Source organism: Malaclemys terrapin, chromosome 10 (genome assembly GCF_027887155.1).
Source record: "Malaclemys terrapin pileata isolate rMalTer1 chromosome 10, rMalTer1.hap1, whole genome shotgun sequence".
Lineage (NCBI taxonomy): Eukaryota > Metazoa > Chordata > Testudines > Emydidae > Malaclemys > Malaclemys terrapin.
In genome coordinates, this window is record NC_071514.1 from 27,182,034 (window position 1) to 27,202,064 (window position 20,031).

General features: G+C 38.4%; 1 protein-coding gene across 1 annotated transcript in view; it reads right to left on the reverse strand.

Moving 5' to 3' along the window:
• ADAM10 (ADAM metallopeptidase domain 10) overlaps positions 1 to 20,031 on the reverse strand; it is a 109,768-nt gene that overhangs the window by 29,001 nt on the left and 60,736 nt on the right. The window contains exons 5-8 of the mRNA XM_054043045.1: positions 13,283 to 13,386; positions 9,253 to 9,402; positions 5,022 to 5,114; positions 2,823 to 3,006 (exon numbers count right to left, since the gene is read on the reverse strand). Of these exons, the coding sequence (XP_053899020.1) occupies positions 2,823 to 3,006; positions 5,022 to 5,114; positions 9,253 to 9,402; positions 13,283 to 13,386 (531 nt within the window). The remainder of the gene's footprint in view (positions 1 to 2,822; positions 3,007 to 5,021; positions 5,115 to 9,252; positions 9,403 to 13,282; positions 13,387 to 20,031) is intronic.

The following is a 20,031-nucleotide window of genomic DNA, read 5'->3' on the forward strand; positions in this document are numbered from 1 at the left end:
GTGGGAATGCAAAAAAAATGCTTTTCATAACTACAGTTAACTTATTTTGTGTATTTTAGACATGATGTAATTAATAAGCTCTTGTGGAACCATGGACACTAACAAGCCTGGGTTTGCACAGCTGGAATTTTTAATGAGACATAATAAGTCTATAAAAATTTACATTTACGCAAAGCGTAGACACAGTATTGGGAAAGTGAGGTTAGAGTCTTATTTCTCAGGCTGGACATGTAACATCCAACACTGGTAAGATATCCAAAAATAAGAGATGCCATACAGACTTATCAGTTCCAAACTATTCATCTTGTAAAACTAACGTACCCAGTGTGTTCCAAACAGCTCAAACATAACATTTCCTAAAAGATCAATTATACAAATAAGCAATATGGGGCAGCCAAAGCAGCAGCTGTTATTTTTTGGCAACTCAAGAACAATTGTTTTAAACTAATATGCTTAACATTTCCAATTTTTAACGTTCCTGAAAATGAAGTTGAACCAACAATCCTAACTCCAGGCCATGCAGGGCACCATTTAACACAAACATCTACTACTTCCCTTGAAATAGAGGACACTGCTGCCAAATACCACAAGCTGCAGTGAAAGATAACAAGGCCAAGTTTTTCATTAGTGATCAGCAAGCTTTCACATATACTACAGTGAGAACAAGGAACAGCCACCTATTGAATTCAATGTTGGATACCAAACAAGATTAACTAATTCACATGCCTTGCTCATATTCAGAAGTTTCTAGCAAATTAAATTCTAAATTTCATCCTCTCCTCTGCTTCAACTTCCAATTTGATTCCACTCACTAGCCATGTCCCTGTTCTCAATTACAAGTGACTTCACCCATTCCTCTTCCTCTACTTCTATAGAAGTTTGTTTCCCAATAAGCCAAAGCCTTGAAAATAAATCTATGTTCTAAATAACTTAACCGTATTCTATGTTTATTCAGTTAGAATCTGTTTCTAATATAAAAATAATATGTTCATGTAAATATTTTCGTGATAAAAAATGAAAGCCTCAAAAAACTATTTTCCGGGGAGGGGATGAGGAGAGGGAATGGAATAAAAAGGTTTTTTCCACAATCCTGAATTTGAACTAAAAGTTTTCTTTTCACAATAAATTTTGATTAATGTTGTTATAGCAATATTTCTAGTTACTTCTAAAAAAATTTGAGCATATACAAACACACACACATATACATATACACACACACACATATATACACATATACATATACATAAAAAAAAGAACGACAGGTTAAATTGATTTTTTCATATTTTATTTCGCATACTATCTGATTAGTTTGTGAGGATTGAAGACTATCAGAAATTCTTTATCTTCAAACAGGAAATTTTCCTACCACTGACTTTCTAAGTAAAGGGATAGAAGTTATTAACTTGTGAATTTTAGTGTTTATTTTATTTCAAATACAGTTTGGTCATTCAGGGAATTAAATGGACAAGTCCAAGTTAACATTAAAAAAAAAAATCAAGAGAATTACAGTAGTACTGATAAAACTACCCAAGTTACTGAGAACACAATTTTGTAAATAAAATCCACAGCATAGTGAAAGTTGAAATTTAAATTTCATCTATGCTGATTAACTGATTGACCAAAGAAGTTATAGGAACTAGGAAGTAAAGGGTATGGTCCAAGAAGACAAAAAAGCAGCACTGCAGCAGTGTGTCGTCAGAAGTATGAAGAGACAGTCTTCGTGTCAGACTTGTCTAAAGAAAAAGCCTTTGAGTATATTAGAGAACAAACCAAGCATGACCTTATCTGTAGCACAAGACTTACACTTTCTGGTCACAAAATGGATATGAGAACAGGAAAGTATGGTAGGTTATCCATTTAACATTCAGATACTCTAGAATTAAGTGAGGTATGATCACTTAGATTGAAAGAATGTTGCAACTAGTTTTCTCCATCCATTAGACATTTGTTGACCTCCAATACTATTCAACTGCTGTTTTACAGTAATACAGGCTCTTTTCTGCAGAGGGAGCTAGTTGCCTATCCACATGGATGAACAGACTTTCCTTGTCAGGTGGTAAATGGTATTTCTCCAATGGAGAAAGTCATTCTCTAGAAAGATTTTCTCTTGTGTCACACTTGAGCAGGCATAAAACACTATTGGAATAGCAGATTTTTGTAGCTCCAATGAAAGTTATCATGAAGACTGTTAAATTTCTCCACATGACATGACATAGTAAAGTGCTTTCAGGAAATACTTAGACACTGAAAATTAAGACACATGGCTGAAATGAAATTGGTCAGAGTCTCAGTGAAATCTAAAGACAAATCATCTAGGAAGGGCAAGTACAGAGATATTGTTTCAGTGTCTCTGCACACATCACTGCATTGGTTTATACTCTGTTCAGATTTCCAAGTTATTTGTATCCGTAAGAGCTGGAAGCCACAGATCCTGGAGTACAAATCTATGGCAAGATGTGAATTCTATGGCTGTAGAGTGTTGTATAATACAAGGAGCCTTGCTTATAGTTTATTCAAAGCACTTCTGACACCTTTTTCATTTCATTGGTCACTCATACCTGGTCAAGTGTCTGCCCAGAGAATTAAGGTGCTGTTCTAAAGGAAAGCAATGAATAGAGGAATCTGTATGACTCAAATAGTTAGTGGCACATGATGTATTGATATTTACATAATTTCACATCATACATTATCAAACTGTGAAGAATCAGACCTACAATGTTGGAAAAATTTCAGTAAAGTCAACAGTTGATACTTTTCTTCCTTTCTCCTACTTAAAAATACTTGACTTCTGTAAGAGAGTACTCTAGTTATGGATTAATTACCTGAAGGGGCTCCAACCCAAGCCAGACCAAGGACACCATCATCAAAATCACGGTCAGTAAATACATAGGCCAAGCAATAATCATCATGATTCTGTTCAGAGTTCAGTTCCAGAAACTTCTCCACACCAATATTAGGAAATCGGAAGGGATTGGAAGGGTCTCTCTCATCAACAGTTGTGTTGATCTAAAAGTAAATTCAAGTTTATACTGAATCAGACATTTCATTTTCGTCTGGCTAATACAAGGTTGCTAAGAAAGACTTCCTATTACCAACTCTGATGTCAAATAACAACATCAATATCTAAAGATTTATAGACACTACATATCAATTCATAATATCTGGAAAATCCTGAGTCCTAAAGTGAACTTGTTTCATAAATGCAGTTATGTTGTCTTATGTGGCAAATTACAACCTCCTTCCTCTTCCTTCAAATACTTCCTTCAGACAAACTTCATCCACAAGAATTAAAAAAAGTGTATTTATAACCTTAATTCTACATTTTTGAGATTAACTTTCATCTGGTTATTCAGTTGACAACTATATCTACTTTAAATGCAAGTTCCTGGAGCAAAAAGATTGTATTATATCCTATAATATACACTGATGGCGCATGCTACATCATAGCACACAAAGGTAAGAATGTTTAGATACAGCTAAAAACAAGAATGATTTGTAAAAGTGTCATATAAAGTAAAACTGCATGCTCACATTAAATCTCCAATATAAAACTAGGAGCAAGGTTTTAGTATTATGGGCTATACATAAATTCCATTCAGCTCATTGTACTGTGAAAGGTTTCAGAGTAGCAGCCGTGTTAGTCTGTATCCGCAAAAAGAGAAGGAGTACTTGTGGCACCTTAGAGACTAACAAATTTGTTAGTCTCTAAGGTGCCACAAGTACTCCTTTTCTTTGTACTGTGAAAGTCTCTCAAAGATATTTTTCTGAGCACAAACATGCACTAAGGCAGAAGCTCATGAGAGATTTTTTTTTAAACTGAACACAACAAGATGTGCTACTATGCACAGAGCAATTTCATGTGTAACAATCTAAAAGTTGGAGGCCTAAAACAAAAGGAAGTTTTTTAAACAATTGCACTTTGGTCTTTTGCTTTTTTATAATGTATAAAGGCAGCCTTTTAATCTTTTATCTTTAAAATAAAGAGAGAGTCAGGTATAAAGTGATCCAGTCTGGTTTGACCTTCCCTATTTTTTCAGGAGGAACTTTTCAGGGGTCTGGTGTATTGTGAGTTACCTCACACCTTAACCGAAAAAGCTGAAGTGCTGACTCTTCAAAAAAAGACCTCCTTTCTCCCAAGCTATTTATATATTAGTTACATAGATGTTACAAAGAAAAAAAAAAGCCTATATTTTAACACTAGACTAAAATCCCTTCCTCGCAATTGCTCCCCCTTTTAGTTGGTCTCTTGTAGTGTCAGATTCCTTCCAAGGTAGATTAATACATTTTAAGGCCAAAAGAGACCAAGAAGATCACTTAATCTAACTTCTTGCCTAAGAAGAGTCAGAGTTACACCTGTGCTGGAGGGAATTAACCCTCTCCTCCCACTACATAAACAAACCCTGTTTAAAAGACCCACATTTCTAACTTTCGAAGCACACCACTTATCACACACATAGAATTTCAGGCTTTCTTTGTACGTCAAAGCAACAAAAAGGGAACAAGCACAACAGTTTTCTCCTTTGCATGTCCCCTTTAACAACTAAAAGATGTTTCTTTATATCAATGTACTGACTACATTTTCCCCACCAATGAAAGAACCATTTTAAGGATAAACTGGACTTTAAAATTAGGAAGCAAATTTCTGCAGTGACTATTGGTTTAAAGCATCAAATATAAGCAGTTTTAAAAAATACTGTAACAGCCCCCAAGTAAACTCCTATATTTCTACTGTATTTCCTTTCCCAACACTGCTGATAACCAATATATGAGAAGCTCTGTCCCTTAAATTAGTCCGCTATGTCAAACACTGAACTGAAACATCACAAGGCTATAATAAAAGCCATGGCAATGTGAATATTAAGATTGCAAGAGCACTGAAGAAATTAGGTAGGAGGACAATTATAACAGACTGTTTTTAACATGAAAGTATCAAATTCAGCAGATAGTTTAAAAGAATTATTGTCATTTAACTAACATTCCTCACATTCAACAGATATGTCTGCAACAACAGAATTACTTACTCTTATTCGTTTCACCATGAAACTGATGTTACGGATTCCTGAGAAATCTGTTGACTGGTAAATTGTGTCAATTGCTTTAACATGACTGGATATCTATTAATCAGAAAGAGACAAGCTGAAGTGTTTACAGTCAAAAAATGTTTTCTACCTATTATGCTACACAAGAAAACTTCAATGCAAGCATCTTCACGTGCAAATTAACTTTCACTCATATGTGATAGGCATTTTTAATAAAGTACCCATGATGAATAATCAGTGTACATCTACAGTAAATGACATAGTTCAGACCATAACAATCTTAGATATCCCCTATTGCTAAATTAACTTTACTCACCCAATACAAATAACTGGAAACAGTTATGATATATTTGTTTGTGACAGCCATTTAATTCACCCTAACATCAAAGTACTGTGAAAAGTATCCTCAAAGGATTGCATTATTTTAAAGAATGATATGCTGGAAGAGTTTTAGACAAAATTTAATTGTAAATTGTCACTGCATATTATTCTATTTTCACTAGAAAGCAAATATGAAAAATTTGCCTTCTTAAGAATACAGGATAAAGTTTTCAAAAGCACCTAAGTGACTTTAGGATTAGAGTGACAAAGGGACTTAGGTGCCTAATTGCCACTTTAAGTGGGCTGATGTCCAATATTTAGGGATCAATGAGATCCTCAAAAAACCCCACTTAGCTGGCGTCTAACAATGAAGTCACCTAAATTCCCACGCACGTTCCTGCCAGTTGGCCTGCACAAAACTGCTTAAGTCTTGATGCTATCAAAGCAGCTTGATGCCCGCCCTCGCTTGCACCTAAACACCTGTGAACTTCTCAAACTAAGCGTTCCTCTGCCTATCTCACCTGGGAAGCCCAATCTATTAGGTGTGCTAAGAGCACATCTAATCCGTGAAAAAAAAGACAGCTGGGGTTGACCAGATCAGGAATTTGGGGGAACGGGAAGGGTGGATGTGTGTCCAATAGTCCAATGGTTAGGGCACTCACTTGGGATGGGAGAGACCCATCTTCAAATCTCCACTCCGCCTGATTTGGAGCAAGCACTTGAATGCAGCTCTCCCACATTCCAGGTGAATGCCTTAACTCAATTTCTCCTGTTCAAACTGCTCCATTTTATATAAATAGATATTCATTGGACCAAAGATTGACTGTAAAGCCCAGTGCACAACTCCTCGAGAGGGTTCACAGCTATGAATGTTGAGCTGAAATAGGCATCTAACTCTGGGTTGGAGGGAAATGCCTAACTACCTTTATGTGGCAGGGCCTAAAGCCCACCCCTTTCCTTGGTATTTCCTACTGGCTAGCTTAGGCTGCTCCCCATTCAGCTTGTTGCCTTTTTCTGAATCCCATTCTTAGGCACTCACCATGCATTGCCTAAACTGGGGCTAAGGATTCCTACCCGGCAGCTGGGAGCCTAAAAGTTTAAAAGTGTTGCAAAGCTTAAGTCCCTTTGTGGACTCAGGAGCCCAAGCCCCATTTTCAAAAAAAGAGACATAGGCTCTTAAGTCCTGCTGACTTTCAATTAGGTGCCTAATTATCTAACTCACTCTTGAAAATGGGACTAGGACACTTCTGAAGACATTACCCATAATGAATTGTAGCAGTACAGTCTAATGAACTAATAATCTACATTAAATTAGATGCAAAAATGGGCTGTGAAGCTACATAACACTTCACCTAGATTTTTCAGCAAACATAAGAGGAACCAAGAAAGTAAGTTTCCTGGCTAGGAATTCATTGAAATAAGTGAGGACTGTCTACTTTTAGTTTCTTCCTGCTGCTTCTCTGATCATCTACTGAACTTGCTGCTATAGGAGTAGGTCTTACTGGACACGTCTATACCGCTGCTGGGAACACGCATCCTAGCACAGGTAGACAGACTCACTAAAACAGCAGTGTGGACGTTGTGGGACAGGCAGAGGGGCTTAGGCTAGTCACCCAAGTCCAAGTCCTCCTGACTCCTTGGGTTTGCGCTTGGGTGGCTAGCCTAAGCCACCACCTGTGCTGCTATGGCAACACTGCTTCAGCAGTTCATAGACTCAGACTCATAGACTTTAAGGTCAGAAGGGACCATTATGATCATCTGGTCTGACCCCCTGCATGCTGCAGGCCGCAAGACCCTTCCCTGGACTCTGCCGTTGAAGTCCCCAATCCTGTGTTTTAGTGACTTCAATCGGCTGAGACCCTCCTGCTAGTGATCCCTGCCCCATGCTGCGGAGGAAGGCGAAAAACCTCCAGAGGCTCAGCCAATCTACCCTGGAGGAAAATTCCTTCCCGACCCCAAATATGGCGATCAGTAATACCCCGAGCATATAGGCAAGAGTCTCTAGCCTGACCCTTGTTGGCCATTATGCTATTCATGTACCATTGCTTGGTTTTCCTTGGCTACTATGTTTTACCATTAAACCATTCCCTCCATAAACTTATCCAACTTAATCTTAAAACCAGACAGGTCCCTCGCCCCCACTGTTTCCCTCGGAAGGCCGTTCCAATATTTCACCCCTCTGACGGTCAGAAACCTTCGTCTAATTTCAAGCCTGAACTTCCCCCTGGCCAGTTTATATCCATTCGTTCTCGTGTCCACATTAGTACTAAGCTGGAATAATTCCTCTCCCTCCCTTGTATTAACCCCTCTGATATATTTGAAGATAGCAATCATATCCCCCCTCAGCCTTCGCTTTGTCAGACTAAACAACCCAAGCTCCTCTAATCTCTTTTCATACGACAGGTTTTCCATTCCTCTGATCATCTTAGTCACCCTTCTCTGCACCCGTTCCAGTTTGAGTTCATCTTTTTTAAACATGGGAGACCAGAACTGCACACAGTACTCCAAATGAGGTCTCACCAGCGCCTTATACAACGGAATCAGGACCTCCCTATCCCTACTAGATATACCTCGCCTAATACATCCCAAGACCGCATTGGCTTTTTTCACCGCCACGTCACATTGTCGACTCAGTCATCCTGCGGTCCACAAGGACCCCTAGGTCCTTCTCCTCTTCCGTTACTTCTAACCAATGTGTCCCCATCTTGTAACTAAAATTGTTATTATTCATCCCCAAGTGCATCACCTTACACTTTTCACTATTAAATTTCATCCTATTTCTGATACTCCAATTCACAAGCTCATTCAAGTCTCCCTGCAGAATATCCCTATCCTCCTCCGAGTTTGCAACTCCTCCCACCTTCGTATCATCCGCAAACTTTATCAGCCCACTCTTGCAATCGGTCCCGAGGTCAGTTATAAATAGATTAAATAAAATGGGTCCCAAAACCGAACCTTGAGGCACTCCACTAGTAACCTCCCTCCAACCCGACAATTCACCCTTTAATACGACCCGCTGCATTCTCCCCATTAACCAATTCCTTATCCACCTCTGGATTTTCATATCGATCCCCATGTTTTTCATTTTAACCAATAATTCCTCATGGGGTACTGTATCAAACGCTTTACTGAAATCCAGGTATATTAGGTCCACCGCATTTCCCTTATCTAATAAGTCCGTTACTTTCTCAAAGAAGGAGATCAGATTCGTTTGGCACGATCTGCCCTTCGTAAAACCATGCTGTAATTTATCGCATTTGCCATTAACCTCAAGGTCCTCAACTAGTTTCTCTTTCAGAATCTTCTCCAGCACACCTTGCACACTACTGATGTTAAACTAACAGGCCTATAGTTACCTGGGTCACTTTTTTTTTCCCCTTTCTTGAAAATAGGAACCACATTGGCTATTAGTTCACGCAAGCAGAGCTAGTATGATCTGTCTACCCAGCCTAGAAGGCATGCTCCCAGGTGCATTGCTGACATACCCACAGTCATTAACTGAAAGTGCTCAGAATTTACATTGTATAGCTTTCCCCTTGAAATGCTAACATTTTTTCAGACTTTCATACAAATCTGACATCTCCAGAAGGAACTATTTTCTTAAACTATGAGCTTGGGGCCCGATTTTCACAGGTGCTAAACATCCACAACTTCCATTAAAGAGAAGTCCAAGCGCCTAGCACCTCTGAACATTGGGCACTTGGTACCCTTGTGGTGAGTCAATGAGAAAGCTGCCTTAATAACGCCAGGATGGCAGTAGCAGATGAAAAAGTGTATCCAGACCTGAACATGAAAAGCACCATGATAAAAATGCATTCATTTGTCTAGACTATTCCCCCTTAAAGAGAAAAAGAACAGACTCCTGAAATAGTGACTAAAGGCTTACAAATACCTGTGCAATCACAGCTTCCCTTGTTCCATAATGCTTATAGAATAGATGATCAGTCTGAATGTAGAGCTGACAAGTATTTTTTTCAGCTTGAGCTGCACGTTTTTTTCTTAAAAGCTCTGGACCATTGATGTTATGTTCTTTGTAGGGTTTCTATATATATAGAAATTAGAAAGCAATGAAGCATTAATTTTGTACATATTCTTTTAAAATTAAGTAATTTAAAAACACTAATGCCTTTTACAGGAGTGTAGTACTTTTAAGAGAAAAAACACACAAAGAGCTATATTATCCTATTTATTATATAAAAGTTTCTTAAACCTTGAACTAGGCTAGTCTTCAAATAGGTCATCTACTTCATAAGCACACTTTACTCATAACTCCTCTGTGAGCTTATCCCTGTAATTTGGAATATAGCCAACAAAAATAGAGAAGTTTTGGTACCATCGTAGAGGAATTCTGTGCCTCTAAAACCTAGGAAACCATAATAGAAAACTATGTAGCTCTTTGCAATGGTGGATAAACAACAAAATCCAATTTGTAGATATAAAAATCAATTCTAGAAGTGTTTCCTCACCACAACAAAAAGGTTGTTTCTTAGAGTAGTAATGATCTGAAGTGTTATTAACCTGAACAAGCTGAAACACTCCAATATGTGCTTGAACGTGGAATGAAGTATTACCAAACAACAGCCAGAATAACGCATCCACTATTTCTGCCATTCAGAGCACTGATAGCTAACACATTTGCCGTAGCGAGCTAGGGCCCTACCAAATTCACGGCCATGAAAAAAGCATCACGGACTGTGAAATCTCGTCTCCCCCCGTTAAATCTAGTCTTTTGTGTGCTTTTACCCTATACTATACAGATTTCACAGGGGAGACCACTGTTTCTCAAACTGGGGGTCCTGATCCAAAAGGGAGTGATGGGGAGGCGCTCACAAGGTTATTTTACGGGGGTCGCGGTATTGCCACCCTTACTTCTGCACTGCCTTTGGAGCTGGGCAGCCTGCAAGCGGCAGCTGTTGTAATTGTACGGATCCTGACCCAAAAAAGAGTTATGGGGGCAGGGGGATCGCTAATGCTACCCTTACTTCTGCGTTGCTGCTGAAAGCAGCACTGCCTTCAAAGCTGGGCAGCTGGAGAGCAGCGACTACTGGTTGGGAGCCCAGCTCTGAAGGGAGAGCTGCCATCAGAAGCAGTGCAGAAGTAAGGGTGGCAGTAGCGAAACCCTCTCCCCCCCACCCCCACTCCTTTTTGGGTCAGGACCCCTACAATTACAACACCGTGAAAGTTCAGATTTAAATAGCTGAAATCATGAAAGTTAGGATTTTTAAAATCCTATCACTGTGAATTTGACCAAAATGGGCCGTGAATTTGGTAGGGCCCTATTTATAGCCCATCATCATCTAGTAGGTCATGTCTACACATGGCAGTTTTGGGGGGGGAAAGTCCTGCTGCTCCCAACACTGGATCCATCTGCACTGGCTTAATTGCACTAGTGTTAGCAATTTCTTGAGCCACAATGTAAATAGGGTTTTGGCTGCCAGTGCTGTTTTCAGCAGAGTGTCATCTAACCGCTAAGGTAAATCTATTGGACAGCTCTGAAAATAGTCATGACAGTTGAAACTGTCCACACTAGGGATCAGGACATTCCTAACACTGGAAAGAAAGTTTTTAGCTAGAGACAAGACTTGGAGCAAATCCATAATGTAATAGATTATATGGTGGAATCGGAGATGGATATGATCAGTTTTGGAAGACTCAATTTAGTGAGTTGACTTATTACCTAAGATAATTAAAATAAAGTTGAAAGTACTGTAGCATAAGGGACCGTGGGTGCAATTTTCAACATCTTAGTGACTTAGCACAATTCTCACTGATTTTCAGTAAGACTTTGGCTCCTAAAACACTAAAGCACTTTGCAAATCCCATCTGAGCAGGTCTGTTGACAGTAAAATTAATTTAAGCCATTAGCATCTGAACTAGGTTTTACCCTTCAAGGACAGAAAATGAATGCAATTTGCTTTGTGGCCCTTTTCAGAATATGTAGGGAATGAAGGAAAGAGACTGTTTCAGGTGTAATTAGCTGTATTTACAAGATTTCCTCACTGAAAGCTCCAAAAATATATTAACATATAGGGTGGAATATATTAAAAGAAAATTTTAGTGCTTATTAAAATGAGACACAAACCAGTCTAAACTAAGGTATAGTCCAATGGACGAAAGAATGAGATGACAATAATAATGTTTTTAACAGTATATGAACATGTATTTTTACTGAGATTATGGTATTCACGTACTAGTTTACTCTGTGCTGTTGTTTTTACTGAGGGTGGAGTGAAGGTTCTTTTTAAAGAAGGCAATGTTGTATTTAAGGAGTACAACCTTATCTAATTTTCAACCTTTTTTTAAGCTAAAAGGTTCTTGAAAGGTAACACTCAGATATGTATCTGCAACCTTAATAGTTTCATAATCAAGTTTTGTCTTTCGGAACTAATAAGAAACTTGGCAGAGCAAAGGACTTGGAATGATTTTCTTTCTTCCTGAGATCTGCAGGAGTGGAAGCCCTCATCTGTGCATCTCCTAATATCCACTAAAGAGTATTTTGCCTTTGCTGAAGGCTAGGAGAGGCTAAGATGGCTAGGAGAGGATTCCCTCCTCTGTGCACATTCTAAAACAGGAGTAGGCAACCTATGGCACGTGTGCCGAAGGCGGAATGCGAGCTGATTTTCAGTGGCACTCACACTGCCCGGGTCCTGGCCACTGGTCCGGGGGGGGGGGAGGGGAGGCCTCTGCATTTTAATTTAATTTTAAATGAAGCTTCTTAAACATTTAAAAAACCTTATTTACTTTACATATAACAATAGTTTAGTTATATATTATAGACTTGTAGAAAGAGACATTCTAAAACGTTAAAATGTATTACTGGCACGCGAAACCTTAAATTAGAGTGAATAAAAGAAGACTCAGCACACCATTTCTGAAAGGTTGCCGACCCCTGTTCTAAAATATGTACGCAGGAAGGGGAGAAATTAGGAGACTAAAAAGATTACAAGAGACAGCACAGAGGGGCAATTCTCCCCTTCTTCCTGTGGATCTCCCAAGGTTCTTATAAGGAACACCTAAACTCATGTGCATCCTAGTAGAACTAAAGTAGTAAGGCTCCACATTGGTTAAATTTTAAGTGCCTTTCCACTCAAAAACTTCCATTGCCTGCTGCAGGCATTCTGAGGCTCATTTTGACCCCACACCTATTCCACTCATGTTCCTTAATTTGCCCCTGGAAGGTGCTCAGATTCCATAGTGATGAATATAGTACAAAGAATCTACGTGTAACAAAATGAACTACGTGCAGACATAAGCAACTCCTGGGTCCGCTGTGGCCTGTAATCAATAGATTGCTCTTCAAGAACCAACCTCTCTTCCCTCTCCCCAGAAACCTTAGGAAGCTGGTTAGTCTTCAGTGGGTTAAAGCTGAATTGCTAGTCACCAGACAAAAACCAAACAAATAGGCTCTTCAATGTGACCAACTTTTCTGTTCCAAGGTTGACATGACTGTTTGCTTCTACACCACCTAAAATCTGCAAAGTCTGACTTGTAATTGGAACAATAGTCAATAAAAATAGTCAAATAACTAAGACCTTGAGATAACATCAACCCAGACCTCTGTTCTGTACCAAAAACATATTCTCAACTGAAACCCAAGTACCTGTGCACATATGCATCTTCATTGACCTGAACATAATATACCAACCAGGATCTATACTATACCTGTGTTCAGGAATATAGACTTTTGGGCCTAAATTTAAATAACCTTTTGAATTATAAACAATTTAAAGACAGGAAAATGATTTTTTCAGATACTTTTGTTAAGCTGGAGAAGTCCTCTGAAATTGTATGGGCAACTTTGACTGGAGGGCTGGTGAGGTGGGCCAGGAAAAGAGTGAAGGGATACTGGGCACATGCAGAGGAACAACATCAATATTTAATTTTCATTTTATCAATACGATCCATTATACCATGTGCTGTACCTGTGCTGTTGGTTCCTCTACACCCGTCATTTGGTACTTCTGCATTCTTTCAAACACGGAATGATCTGCACAACCTCCTTGTGGTCCGTATTTATGAGGATACTCTAAAATGTGGGGAAAATTAGGTTATTTTGATTTTTCAACTTCTGAATATTTGTTTAAATTTTACTTTTATGTATAAAATGTGAAAGTATCAGACAGATTAATTTTCAATTAGTGTCCAACATTGCTCACTTGATACTTCAAGGAAAAATCTCTAATCTTCAGAGATTGCAACTTGAGTATGCAACAGAACAGCTGAAATTTTTCCCCAGAAGCATTCCCAATAAGCCACCAACTTTACTTCATTTTTCTTAGTTTATTTCACACAAATAAACCGTGACACATAAAATACTAAAAAAAAAAAAAAAAAAAGAAAAAAAAAAATGCTAAAACATGGATAGTTTTACAATGAAAAATAAGCTTTAAAAGAGTGAACTGAAGCTTTTACCTGACCAGACTGTTTAGGATTTTGATTCTATGCAAGAGCTGATGACATCATTGGCCATTAAAGCAGTATTCCTTACATTATTTTGGTCCTAATGATGTCATGAATTCTTGATGAAGAAAGGAAGACCTTGAAATCAGGTGCTGGTAGGTAAGAGGAAATTATCTTATTACTTGTTTTAAAATATTGGTCATTTTTAATTCTACCCGAGGCATTCTATTACTGTCAAGTAACTAGCGTTGGATTTTACAATCCTTCAGTTCACTTCTGAACTTTCTTACTATATTGGAGCAACCTTATTCTCTAATCAACCCACAAATTTAAGTCTCACTAACATGAATATGACAACAAAACCATCACTAGTGACTACTCAACATAAGCTTACAATTAAACATTCAAATATATATATTTGCTCTTATGGGAAGTGTATATTTTATATAAACTAGGCCATAAGCAGAACCATTTTCTTACAAATTATCAGAATTTTACAAGTGGGTATTATCTCTTTTTACAAAGGAAAAACTACAATGCAGAAATTTAGTGAGTTGCTCACAGTCGCAAAGAAAATCTGTGGCAGCGATGGGAAAAGAATTCATGTCCTAATTCCCTGTCCCATTTTCCAGCAACTGGACCACGTTGCCTGAAGATTGTGCTATAGTGTCCCAAGTTGAATAGTCTGTAGAATATTTACAGGTTGCACAGGTTGTATTTTATAACCTCTCCTGCCATCTACAACAAAAATTAAAAGAACCTTACAAGTCATATGGTACTTTAATATTTCAAAACACTTTCAGAGCTGTTGGGGAACAATTCAACATCTTGGCCCTAGACTGAATAAGTACTTCAAATTGTAACAATAGGCTTTTCAATGATTTATGAGCATTACTGCTAAACTGAGCAAAAAAATCTCCAAAAACCCATGTTTGGAAAATATAAGAATATGCTGACATAAGGGCATGTTCTTCCCTATAAATTTCTAACTCAAATAAGAAAAATAAAGCTTAAGTTAACAAATAATTTAGGATGCTTTTTTGTGATGTAGAACAAAATGTATGAAAACCCAAGTGAGCAAGGGTTCAAATTGGAGAACACCAGTCCAGAGACTGAGATGACCATCATGAAATGGAGAGCTTCCCAGTACAACAGAACTCGGTAACTTGGACCCCTATCTGTTCCATTTTATTGTGTGTTATATATGATCAAAAACTGTAAATGACAATGATTTTGTCTGAAATTTACAAAGAAAAAACTGATTAAGCCTACACTGGGAGGACTCATGCCTCAGTTTCCCACCTTACAGAGCCATTCTGGTTTTACTGGGTGTATCAGTAAATACAGCTTATTTGTCAGTGTCTTTGGTAGAGTGTAACCATACGTTATGTCTACAGTTAGGAGTGCTTTACTGGTCAGTACAAGTATACTAGTATACTACACCAGCAAAGTGCTCCTAGCGTGGAGGCAATTTACATCAACAAAGCTATGCTTTTACTGATACAGCTTATTTTACACCCCCACCCAGAGCAAAACTGATACTGGCAAAACTGTACTATTACAATTGCATCTACACTTGGAGCTTTTGCCAAAAGAGCTAAGTCAGTACGAGATCACACACTGAGGGGACACAACCAATAGAGCTATGCTGATGAAAGTCTAATGTAGACATGGCCACACTGTGCTTCAAAAAATGAAAGTTTTGTGGGGAAGCTGAGGGAGAAACGCAAGATATAGAATTACTATAATCTGATTGTTAATGGAAACTAAGCTACAACTGTTATAACTTCAAAGTCTATTTCCAACTGCACCATACCCCTAGAGTAGAGAATCCAGATCAATGCCACAAAACTAGTTTGTTTTCTGGGGCATAAATCACTGATACTACAAAGCAAAGAATAAAGCATTTACCCTTAAACAATGTTGACTAAACAAAAGTAGTTTGTTTCAACAATTTGAAATGCAAGATGGCAGTGTGCTCCTGTTCTAAGAGAAAATGTGCTTCCCGAGAGGAGAATAGGGACATGGTACAGTACAACTGTAGGTGGCACCCACTACATGTGCAGTAGCCACTTCATAGCTACAAATAGTGGTGTTTACTTTTTAGAGAAAATGTTGGCTTTTAAAATAGGAAGACTAGAGAAGAGGATGGGAACCTTATGGGAAAAGGAGATGCAAGAATGGGAATATCATCTGCACAAAAAGGAAGTGAACAGTGACAGACATGCCTCTAGGACAAGGAACGCTATTATCTAGACAATGAGCGTGAACCGATGACATTTTCTTTAAATAGCAGCTAACTCTATAGTAGGCAAGAATGCAGTGTTTAGACTTACCTCTACAGATTTCCTTCTAGAAATTCAAGCCACTGCCATTTATTGTATATTTAACTTCATTTTAAAACTATTTTGAAATTTGCAATTTCAAAGAAAAAAAACATTTCTATCCACTTGCATTAAAATTCTATTTGAATGTTTTAAATGAATTCAATAAATCATCCTATTCCATGGAAATAAACGTAAGGTGGGAGCCTTCTCTTTCAAATCCCAATTCCTGATGTCAAAGGATCAAGTCAAGATGAATGTTAGAGTCAAATGGAAGTAGATCATACAGAGAACTCTAGTTTTAAAGATACAGTATTTCGTATATATTGTGGTTTTAAATTAAATCTTAAACTGATATATGTATGTAAAAAACTTTGATTAGATTATTAATAATAATAATAATAACTAATTAGCATAGATCTTCTTATAGCTAACATGTTCCTGAGTTAGATACTTTCAGCAAGATTACTGCACTATTGAACAGCTGAGTGAGCTTTGCTTAGTCTGCACATTTCAAGAAATACTGCTTTTCAAAGTTAGGTTGAGAAACAGCACTTTTTTATTGATAAAAAAAAGTGTCCATTAGTTTAATACACTGTTAATACTGTGGGATCTATTGTCCATATGTCTTTGGAAAATATGGCTGCATTACAAGAAATGTCTGGAACACTCATCTTCTTTTCAATGGAATATCACAACTCAGAACAGCAATATTTCGTTCTATGGGAAAACCCTTGAACTAGACAAGTGCACAATATTTATATTTCTACCCAGCCTGGGCAATAGTCTGTCTGATGTTTTATTGTTTAATACTGCCAGTTGCATATTTGTGAAAGAGGGGAATTGAATTTACAGGGAAACTTTAAATAGGCTGTGCCTTAAATCCAATTATGTTCATAATCAGCTTTAGTCACATGATGTAATGAAGGTCACAAGTTAGTTTTTGTTGCAAATCTAATATCGGCAAAGGTTATCGTAAGGTATGTTTCTTTTAAAGGTCCTTAAATACAAATCAATCATCTGTTGGAGGATTTCATTTTCTGATGGTGGGATAGTGAAGGAATAGATGGGGGCGCAAGAATAAGAACAAAGCAAGCAGTCCTGGATCATTCTCAAGTGACACCCAGACACCAATAATTCACGCTGAAATGCACCACATATTCCTCCCCATAACCTTTTCTACCCCAGACACAACGTTACACACACTTCCACAATCACAGAAGAAAAAGTTAGTAGGCAGTCAAAGAAAAGACTGAACAGAAAAAACCTAGTATTTCATTTTCTATCTTAGGATTTGAGATGAATACTTAAGCCCTAAAAGAAAAGTTAACACTAGAACACACTGAAATTTACAAAGCCACATAAGATTACTTTTGCTGTAGACCCAAACCAAGAATATTTTACTATACATATGATATTTCTGTTAATCCACTGTCTATGACTTTAAAGAATATGGCTAACAAGCTTTCCTTACCTGAGAGAAATAGTGTATGTAGCACACAGACTTTTAAGAAATAGTTGTTATATAATGTGTTTCATGTTGAGAGATTAACACAATTTTTCTGTATCAAAATGAAAAATTTCAAAGATAAGCTATTTGATTTGTGGCCCAGTCCCCAAATATAAAGATGGCTGTAAATTGTCTTGTTTGCAAGACGAATGACAACACTAGTCGTAAATTCTCCAACTTATTTTTTACTTTTATTGATAAATGAATAAAGAACAGGATACTTGTGGCGCCTTAGAGACTAACATTTATTTCAGCATAAGCTTTCGTGGGCTAAAGCTCACTTCTTCTCCTCCTGTTCCTTCTGTGGATACAGACTAACACGGCTGCTACTTTGTAACCTTATAAATGAATGTTCAGTGGCTGGTTGTTGCCAGGGTCTTTTAAGCATTTGTTAGTTGATGGCACTGTTTACTAAGCAATGTATGGTTAAATAATTAAAAGTATACTGGATTTAGACACATGGTTCCTCACAAAGTGATTTAAGAAAAACTAACAATTTTAAAACTTATAAATAGACGTTAAACCTGTATTAAAGGAGTAGTTTTTTTTTCTGAACTATCAACCACTCACACTGGGTTCCCATAACACCTTCAAAAATATTTTTATCGACAAGATGGTTACCACAAGTAGTGGGCACAGAAATGCAAGTTGTAATTAAAAACACAATTTGTAAATTTGAGTAAATTTATTCATGGTGAATAAAGCTACCTTACCAAAATATGGACTCACCAGAACAGGTACATGATGATTTTTTTTTTTAAATGATTAAAAGTTACACAACTTCTCCAAGGCCTTGAAGAGGCCACCAAAATTTCCACTTCCTTTATGACTTACTGCAAAAGAATTATGAGCAGGCTTTCCCTTCCACAACTAACCTGAGTAAACATGCAAGTCATTTTGTATTTCATAATGTGACTCAAGAACATATTATATAGTTCACATATTTAAATAAAGAGTTCCTTTGAAAGCCTTACTGTGTAGAAGAACTGGTTTCCAAAACTAATCCGTCAATGAATGCAACTAATTAGCATCATATTGGCACTGAGTTATAAAACAGTTTGATTGGGAGTGGCTCAGGAATCTGAAATCATTCATTTTGTGTTCAGAGTCATGAATAGAAGGCTGCCTTCCACTGGTCACCACATCCACTGTAACCGACAAAAGCCTTCTTATAAAGATGACAATATAATCCCCATTTACAAAAAAAACTTTTGTTTGACTACTGAATAAGACTTCATTGAGATGCTAATCATATGTTGCATTATGGTTCCTGAAAAGGCTCTAAAAGTATATCGTTTCAAAAGGTTCAAACACAGCTGACCAAAAATATTCCATCTTAAAGCAAAAAGATTCCTTCTCCTCCCCCACAACCTGCTGAAATAGCACTGAGACTTTTTTTTGTTGCTTCTCCAGTATGAGCTGTTATCTATGTCATGAGAGTTAGAAGCAGTTATAGATTATACAGCAACAAGAACTAAGAGCCTGTTTTGTTAAACTACAATCACAAACAAGATTACATATCTAAGGCCTGGTCTACACTAGGAGGGATCGATCTAAGATACACAACTTCAGCTACAAGAATAGCGTAGCTGAAGTCGACGTATCTTAGATTGAATTCAAATTACTTACTTCGCGTCCTCACGGCGTAAGACAGTATGCTTTGGAAGGTGTCTCACAAATCGTTTTGAGGTGTCTTAGTAAACATTATACATTAATTTTTAAAATATTACCATGTACACAAGTCCTGAAGTTATCCTAAGCTGATATCAATGAAAAATCAAAGCAAAATTAAATAGATAATGATGAAGAAACTTTCCATTTTAACAGAAACTCAGAAGGACATTAAAACAGCAGCCTCTAGAGCAGTGGTCTCGAACCTTTTTACACCCAAGATCATTGGCAACCCAGAATCTACCTCACCCCTTCCCCGAGGCCCCCATCCCTCACTTTCACCGGGCTGGGGCAGGGGGTTGGGGAGGGGTGTGGGCTCTGGGCTGAGGCCGAGGTGTTCACAGTGTGAGAGGGGGCTCTGGGCTGAACCTGGGACAGGGAGTTGGAGTGCAGGAGGGGGTGAGGGGTGCAAGCTCTAGGAGGGAGTTTCGGGGCAGGAGGGGGGATGGGGTGCTGGCTCTGGCTGAGGGATTAGGACTGGAGCTTGGTGTGCAGTAGGGGGTATGGGGTGCTGGCTCCAGGAGGGGACTCAGGGATCCGGGTTGGAGTGCGGCCTCCCGCTGGGCAGCAGGTGCAGCGAGGCTAAGGCAGGCTCCCTGCCTACCCCAGGCTCACACCGCCCCCAGAAGGGGCCTACGCGCCCCTGCGGCGGGGAGCATGTGATTCCGTGCACTGCCCCCCTCTGCAAACACCGCACCCGCAGCTCACCCGGGCAATGGGAGTGGGGGCAGGGCTTGCAGGCAGGAGCAGGGCGCAGAGGGAGAGC